Below are 9242 nucleotides of genomic sequence, written 5' to 3'. Positions count from 1 at the left end.
CCAGTTACGTATTGCTGTGTTTCAAGCTCTCAAGTAACTCTGGCATTTATTGTCATACTTATCAATATGATTATTATTTACCTATCGTGTGCTATTTTACAGATACTCCAGTTTTTGGTATCATATACAAGATAGTATAACAAGTTTATTTGTGGCTAATACAACTCTCTGGCAAACTGTCTCTGGGCACCAATATTAACTGTAAACTATTTTCTGGGTCAACACTTAATTTTCCCTTTGAGTTTTCCTTCTTCAACAATTTTAAAAACACGAAACACACGTAATAATACAGTCCAAAAAATGCAAAATATTTTTTTTTACTTATTTCTATTTGACATAATTTGACACAAAATTATAACCTATATCAAACAGTTTGACAAGTCTCAAAAATCTTAAGTCGAGTTCATACGCATCGGCGTCCGTTTGTCGTTCAGCGGTCCGTTAAACCCTTTGAATAAGAAGACTAAGGAAGAAGCAAAATACTATACATGGATTCATGCATGGTGGGCAGAAAAAGGACTCTAGGGTGGGGATCCTTGACAGTTCTGTTTGACTATTCATTTGACACATTTGAATTTGATTTGAAATTTTGTGGATTTGTCAGTCTTTACGGAGCTTATTTTATGTTATTTATTATTTATTCTACTACTGATAGTTGTATAAAGGTAGTAAATCTAGATGGAAATTGTGGCAGAACTTAAATTAACAGTGACATTATCGCGATTTATCGAAAAAGACTAAAATAGTTGGTTGTGTAGCGTGCGGTAGATGTCGGCAAAAATCGAGTGAAATAATGGAACAACTTTTCGCTAATGAGTGACTATATAATATACATACGTGTAGTAAACCGATCATTTATGAAATTCACTTAAATTAACTAATTATATATTTTTTATTGCATTTTTGCATTTATTTACTACTTGTCAAAGATTAGTCTGAGATGTCAAAGAATTTGGATACGTCAATTTGACTTACCTGCTTCAGTAGCGTATCGGATGTTTATGGTTATAAATAATTATTATAACTTATCTATTTTTATAACAATTTTAATAACTACCAACATTTATTCACAACGTAAAATATAAAAAAAATATTGAGTCTACCCCACGTCTACCCTACATCATAGTTTTACATATTTTAAATAAAATTAGAATGGCACTGATAAACCGGAATTTAAGTCGGCCATATTTGAGGCCCATCGCGGTGGACTTAAGATTTTTGACATGCTCCTTCCTTAGGCTTCTTATTCAAAGTTCGAAACAGTTAAAACACATGTAGGTTGCGCCCCCTAGAAATAGGAGTCATATTGACATCAAAATCAAATTTCTCATGTCAAAAAACTCCAAGACACCAAATTTCATCCAAATATTGACGTTACTTCAGAAATTATTTGGAAAAAAACAAAATAAAAATGAAACTTCTACACCCTGTACCTCCGAAACTAAGCATTTTAGGACATACATTTATACGAACTTTTTTACTTATTTTATCTGCAAAATATGCTGCCGAAGTTTACGGAATACAGTTCGGACCACCCTGTATATAAACTCCATAATTATTAACTTAAAAATACTAGAAACTTTTTTTACGGAAATAAATGGATTGGTACGACTGTTTTTTTTCTGTCATCCTCTATCGAAATCTTCCCTGAAGTAGTCCCTTAAAACAGAGTATCTTTATAATGCCTTTCTGTATTTTTTTTACAGTTGACCTATGCAAGGACGCTTTCAAATCACTACGTGAAAAGTACCTGAGGGAACGCGAAAAGGCCCAAAACCAAGGAGACTACTACAAACCCTGGGAACTCTTTGACGATCTACGATTCCTCGATCCCCACATTCTCACTAGGGCTTCGGTATGGAATGGTAGCACCAAAAGCGAAGAAGAAATTCTCCCAGACCACAACGAGGCAGACCCAACAGGTTTCGATAAAAAACTAATTTATTTCGTGAAAAGGGCGTCTCCGATATGGGACAGGAACTCCAATACCTATCCTAACAAGACTTCGAAGCATCAACTCTGGGAGAACATCGCGTCAAGCTTAAACAGAGACATCAATTGCTGTATGCTTCGATGGAAAGCCCTTAGAGAGAAATACATCAGACAGAAAATAAAATTCCAGGATGGAGAAGCAAAATGGGAGCTCTTGGACAGCCTGAATTTCTTGGATAAGGTTATACAGTACAGGAGGAAACAGTCAGACCTCAAGATGGACTATGGAGACTGTATGCCGGCACCTAGTCTAACTCCTTACCAAGAAAGGGCTTATGCTCAAATAAAATACAACTTTGATACCGATGACACTTCCTTTACTGACTCTTCTAATGACTTTCTGCACGCAGTTAAAGAAGAGAACATTGTTCAACAAGTGGCGGATAGTTCTTATAATAGTTTTAGTTGCAAAAAAACGAGGGAAAGATCTGCTAGTGCGAATAGTGAAGCACCGTCAGACAAAAAGGTGCGAAGAGACGAAGAACAAGCCACTACCTCGAGGAATAATGAAGTTAAGAAGAGCGAGACTGTTGAAAAGAGTCCAGAACAATTATTCGGTGATTTGGTCGCCAGTTTGTTGTGTAAAAAACCGGAAAGCCAGAGAAATCTGTACATGATCGAAATCATGACTGTGTTATCGAAATAAGAATTGATATTATTTTATAGAAAGATGTTTAGTTCAAAACGATAATTTGAAATACATGTAATATCAGAAAAAATGCTAAGACCTAGATTGTTTTTTGATAAAAATAAACAAGATATTTTGAATTGTCGTTTGTATATCTTGAAATCTCATTAATTGTTAATAATTTGTTACAAAAATACCTAGAGTTTGAAATAAAAAAAAATATATTTTTTTAAATGTGTTTTCTTGGTAATAGTATACACTACTTGCACAAAGTACATAATATTATTAAGTAATATAAATGTATCGATATATTCAGCATCGATATAATTGCACATCTCTACAAAATAATTTTATTAAGTAGTGCAAAACATGTTTTTTATTTTAATAAACCGCTTTATAAAAACGCCAAAAGGTTTTTATAAAAGAAAATAAAGAAAATTTAACAGGATTAAAATAGAATTAAATCTTTAAGAACATAGAAAATCGATATTTTTAAAATGTCGATCTAACGAGTACATCCCTATTTTTAAGTGGCTCAATTTAAATGCTGGGTGTGTGTTCTATTGGGGTAATAAAAAAGAACCAAAAGACATTAGTACTAGGAAAAACAAGCTTGTTTAGAACTATTATAATTGCTTAAAAAAAATTATGTAGATAAGGAATGTGCTTTTTCCAGTTTTTAGAACATTGATGTTTAGTTCAGTACACAGAAAGATCAAAAAAGAACAAGGCGATTTAAGATTATTGCAAAAAAATATATTTTTTAAGATTTGACATCCTGTATCTTTTTTTTTTTTCATATATTCTATATATTTTTTTGATGAGAAATTCCCCACCACATCCCAAATATGGACGTGCATTTTTCAAACACCACGTATAGCATATATTTAATTTTGAAAAGAACCTTATTATAAAATATAAAAAAATATATAAAAATATAAAAAAATTTAATTTTATAATTTTGATATACCACCTTTAAATATGCACAAAATTTAGTCTAAAAATAATCAAATTACAAAAAAAATATAGTATAATACAATGTAAGCGAAAAAAACGGCGTCGGAGATGGCTTTGAAATAAATATCGCTGTTATAAAATTACATGGAGAATGCAATCGACCGTCATTTCCAAGCCAATTCGATGACGTTTTTTTTCTCGATCATACGGTAGATTATGACTGTATTTTAGAAATGGACATGTCGTCAAAATTTCACTAAGCAAAAAACATAAAGTAATGCGTTAAAAAACTACAACTTTTCGGTAAAAATATATTTTAACCACCCTGTATACCTATGAAAATATTTAAAAAATGTGGTATTTTTATTATTATTGCCCGCGGTATTATACGAATCTAAATAATTTTTCTTAGAAACAGAGTTTGTATTTTTTAACATTTGTTTGTCATAATTTTAAATTTCCTTATCCAGTACTGAGCGTATATCAATATCCCAGGGAACTTATCACAAAATTACGACTTTAAATTTGATATAGTGTCCATAAACCACCTCATTACTTTCAACTGTATAAACAGCGAGTCTCGTAAATTCTTAGTAACCCAAACAGAAAAATAATAGGTTTGTTCCAACACAGAAATTTGTACTCTTCCACAGTTTTTGAACTGATTTTAGTGTCAAATTCAAAACCTAATTTTTAATTATTAATATTACAACCTATTTTGCTTATAGGCTAGACATGTATTATACGAGTAATCGCAAAACAATTCCCGATGCACATCATCGATCATATCGAAATTGACACTAAGGTCTATAAACCTGAATAAATGAAATTTTGTCAAAAAAAAATGTTTAAATTTGTTGTATAATTTAAGATACAGCAGTTCTTCATTTTACTTTATAGAATATACAGGGTGTCATTGAAATTACTCCTAAAAATAGTAAAAAAAGTTCCTATAAGTATAGGGGGGAAAATGCATATTAAGGGAGTTAGGGGCACTGATGTTTTAAATTCACCCTTTCAGTGCCCCTAACTCCCTTAATATGCATTTTCCACCCTATACTTATAGGGACTTTTTTTACTATTTTTAGGAGTACTATCACCCCTTTTTTTACACCATTTCAATGACACCCTGTATGATTGCAACAGATATTTTATTTAGATTAAAGCTGCAAAAATTAGTTAAGCCAAATTTTATTATCGCTACGTTGGTCACATTGCGCCGCGCCGTGTTCAGCAACGTTGTCATTTATTATTTGACAATTATCCTAGTGTCAGTCATTATTTTGTATAATATCGTGTTGTTGAATCTTTGTGAGCAATTCTTGTTTTTTTTGCCTATTTTCATTTTTGCTCTTGATCAAATCGGTGAATAAGGTAAGAAATTATGAAGCTATAGTCTATAAAATGAATAACTTTGACCGTTATTTTTTACCAACATGGCAAATATAAAATCCCTCTATCAAAAAAGTTACTGATATTCTTTAAATTGAGTACCTGAACGAATCAGATAGGTAACTCTTTTTACTTTCGTGAAATAGAAAAGGAAAATAATAAAACAAGTGACTTCCTCTTCTTGCAAAAATCAACACGAAATGTCATAATTGCGAAAAGTAAAATGTCATCAGCTTTTGACATTTCTAAATATCAGACCAATGCCGTCTCTAATAGAACAGCCTCGGAGCGAGATTTATGACGTCACGCTTGTTAGATACTACGGATGAATAAATATGTTGTAGAATACATGGAAAACATAGTTATTCCTCCTTTTTTTGGTTTGTATTTTAAAAATGATATAGTTTACATAAAATATACATAATATACAGTTAATAAATACCATATAATATATACCTATTTATAGTAATAAATAGTTTGGCAAATAAACTACGAACCATATGAATGCAGCAAATGCAGCAAAGCATAAGATAATGGGTAAAATGTAAAATACCTATATTTTAAATTTTGGGGTTTGAAAATCGATCTAATTTAACAAAAACATTCAATATCTAGTAATAGTGATGTATTATTATTTGCATTCATAAAATTTATATGTATATTTTGGAAGTATCAATGTTAGAAAAATTATATTTGCAAATAATACAATTTCATAGAAAAAAAGCGTCAGCGATGGCTATGAAATAAAGATCACTGTCATTTTATATGTAAAATTATTTTAAAACTTTTGATTTTCTTGGGATTTAGGTTCGGGAAAAACGCTGATTAAGTTTTCATTTGGTTTTTCATTATTCTTATTTGGTTTAAATAAAAACGTTACGGCTAACATTATAGCCTTCATCAGTGTTGTGTAATATGAAAAAAATAGTGTCGAATATAATCTAAAAAATTACATATAAAATATTCACACCACACACCACATAATGTTTATGCAATTAATAAACTAAATATAAACTTGTCAAAAGATGACCACATATTTTTTAAAATTATTATTCTTAACACTAAAACTATCTACATTGACCATGGAGTACGATTTCAGCCATATTGTAAAACATTTGCTGCATTTGTATGGTTCATAGTTCATTTGCCAAAGTATTTATTACTATAAATATATATATTATATTTATTAACTGTATAGTATGTGTATTTCATGTAAACTATATCATTTTTAAAATACAAACCAAAAATACGAGGAATAATTATGGTTTCCATGTATTCTACAACATATTTATTAATCCGTAGTATCTAACTAGCGTGACGTCATAAATCTCGCTAGGCTGTTCTATTAGAGACGGCATGGTCGCAAGTTGCTAACCTAATAAAATTAACACTAGAAAAGCCCGCGGAAGAATTTTGAACTGTCAAAATGCTGTTTCGGGAGAGTTGAATATCCGGGAAAATTGAGTTATTGAATGTTATTGCACCCAACAACGCCCTAATTACGCTCTCCTTTACGCGTTAATATTTTTTTGGGGCAGTTTTATTAACATTTGAAATTATCACAACACAACAAGACGCGAATTTGTTGAAATCAACTGAAATGCTCCAAGCCTATAAGCGTAACCCTACCAAGAACGGTTCTCTGCTATGTTGGAACAAACCGAATAACAAAAAAAAATGCTTACCATCGCTATAGGAGGTTGTTTGTCAGCTAACCAACGCACTTAAAAATATGAAAAGCTGATTTCAGCACAACCGCATCGCACAGATGAGATTGTATACCTTCCACTTGATAAGAAAAAAATTCTTGGCGTAGGCAAAATAATAATCTCAATCTCAGTATTTTTTCCTCTGAAGCTTATTTTCTGTAGTATTTTGAATTTAAGTCCGTAAAACAAATAATTTTGACTAAAATATTGCCTTAAATATTTTATAAATAATTATTATTGAAGTCAATATACAGTTTTTGAAAAAAAATATATGTATATACAGGGTGAGTCTTAAATAAGTGCAAATATTTTCAAGTATGGTAAAGATCTCGATAAAGAAAAACATATTTCCTCTTTACTGTTTTTCAAATAAGTCCAAAATAACCGAGTTATTCAAGTTTAAAAAATAAAAAATTGATTTATTTTAAAAAAAATTTGGGATTCACCGGATTTTTTCTGTATTTGTATCACTTTTAGTACGGTAACCATGATAATATTAGAGACTAAGAAATTATACCATGGAAAAATTTCCGGTAGCAGTTCTAAAAAGTTTTCTAAAATATACAGGAAAATTTAAAAGAAAATGCATGTTTCAACATCTTTTTTTGTGCGAAAGAAAACATAGATTTGTTCCTGAGGTCGAAATATACCACCCCGAAAAATATTTGCACTTAATTAAGACTCACCCTGTACAAATCTTCTATTATTATACTGGGTGTCTTTTAAATAAGTAAAAGTACAATACGATCGAGAAAAAAGGCGTCAATGGAAATGCAATCGAAGATAATTTTGGCGACGGTTTTTATCGATCGTACGGTATTTCAAATCGAAATACCATCATTGACAAAAAATAAACATGTTAATTAAATAATTATTAGACTGAAATAATAAATTTGGAAATGTTTTTGTGCTCAAGATTCAAGAGAAAATGTTTTATAACAATTTTTTCTAGAAAGGCACCTTCCTTGATCTTTTTTCAAAGATTCATCGATTATTCCAGATCTTAAGGCGGGTTTACATGCATCCGTCAAGCGTCGGCCGTCACACCAATCGTGTTTGAAGTATTACCTGTCATTTTTGAAATAAACCAATAAAATTTCATAAAATTAACGACGGGCTAGGCAAGCCAGATGCATATAAACACGCACTTAAACCAAGGACTGTATATATTCTAAAGGACAGTTCGATCGCGTCAAATCGCCGCTGTCGTAGTCGCCATGGAATGCTACGTCACGCGCTGACCAGCGCTCCACAGTGCGGCGGATGGTTATTCTAGCGGGACAAAATCTCAAGAGCAATGTTTGGGACTTAAAATCTAAGAACGTAGCAAATGGTCTAATATATAGCAACTATATGGTTAAATTTATTTATTTATTAACAACTTAATTTATTAATAAATAAATACAAGATAATAAAACTATGATATTTATTCGTACATGACACACAAAAACCGTATTGTAAACTATTGCCAAATACATAAAATTATGATATCAAAAAACCCTTTAGCAGTTTTTTTTTAATTAATTTGTAATCTTGTGACACCCTCTATAATTTATTTTAAAAAAATATATTTTATTTTGAAAATAATAAATAAGATAGATATTTTAATTTTCATTTTAACACTCGGTAATTGTAAATTCATATACCTATAGTAAGTATCTAAGACAATTTTTTAAACTCAGTGCCTTTTGATGGAGTTGTTTTGTTTTTATGTTTTGTTCCGATTGAAATTAATCTTTTTGGGCATTCACCTGTTAAGCTTGAACTCCCTGTGACTGTAACTACCTGTGTTGGTAACTATTGGTAACTCAAAAGATCTACATCATTCACTATATCGATATTTGAAAAAAAAGTGAAAGTTTGATATCTGCAAAACAAAGGCACGAAGGATTTTAACAAATAATATACATACAGTAGAAAAGTACATACCTTTGGCAATCTTCAACATAATTTGGCTTTCTAATAAAATGTATAAGCACTTGTAAATATTTTCTTTTCGTATGATCTCTGCCTTGCTGAGCAGAAAACGACCAAATTTGGTTGATAAAAATGTATCGTAATACAAAGAATATTCATGCATTTTTGTATCAATTGGAATGTCTACTATTTATTCTTATCAGTACACATTTTTTGGCTTATTTCTAACCAAACGCTTTTGTCCCGCTAAATTTATCCTCCAACGCACTGTGCGCTCGTCCGTCAAATGCAAAAATAACTGTCACTGTCTCCGAAAATCTTTTTAGCGCCAACTTCAACTCGGTCAGTAGATGACGTAAAAAACTGACAGGAAGATAGGAATCGAACTATCCTTATCTCTATATAGTATCCTTGCACTTAAACGCGATTTTTACAAAATGTAAACGCCATTTGTGGAACAAAATACATATCTAAACTATAATAGCTTCACCACTTACCTTTAGTAACAGGAAACTCGTCAGAAAACTTGAAAACTGTTCCCGCATAAATTTCTTCTACCACAATTTCAGTTTTGCTATCACTGTATTGTCTAAATGGTTTGCCCTTGACAATGACAACTTGTCCGGGAAACAGGGACATTTTTTTTT

At 31.0% G+C, this 9242-nt stretch overlaps 1 protein-coding gene across 1 annotated transcript; it reads left to right on the top strand.

The window, feature by feature from the left end:
* Nucleotides 1–1703: 1703 nt before the first annotated feature.
* On the top strand, nucleotides 1704–2849 carry LOC115880351 (the record flags this gene model as incomplete). The annotated part of the gene is given in 1 exon segment (XM_030897559.1): nucleotides 1704–2849. A coding segment is annotated over 1 exon segment (935 nt), but the record flags the coding sequence as incomplete, so codon positions are not given.
* Nucleotides 2850–9242: the final 6393 nt, after the last annotated feature.

The sequence above is a fragment of the Sitophilus oryzae genome, unplaced genomic scaffold (genome assembly GCF_002938485.1).
Source record: "Sitophilus oryzae breed Bouriz unplaced genomic scaffold, Soryzae_2.0 scaffold_1621_pilon_pilon, whole genome shotgun sequence".
Lineage (NCBI taxonomy): Eukaryota > Metazoa > Arthropoda > Insecta > Coleoptera > Curculionidae > Sitophilus > Sitophilus oryzae.
Note: the sequence above shows the minus strand (reverse complement) of the source record. Positions and strands in the feature narration are given on the sequence as shown.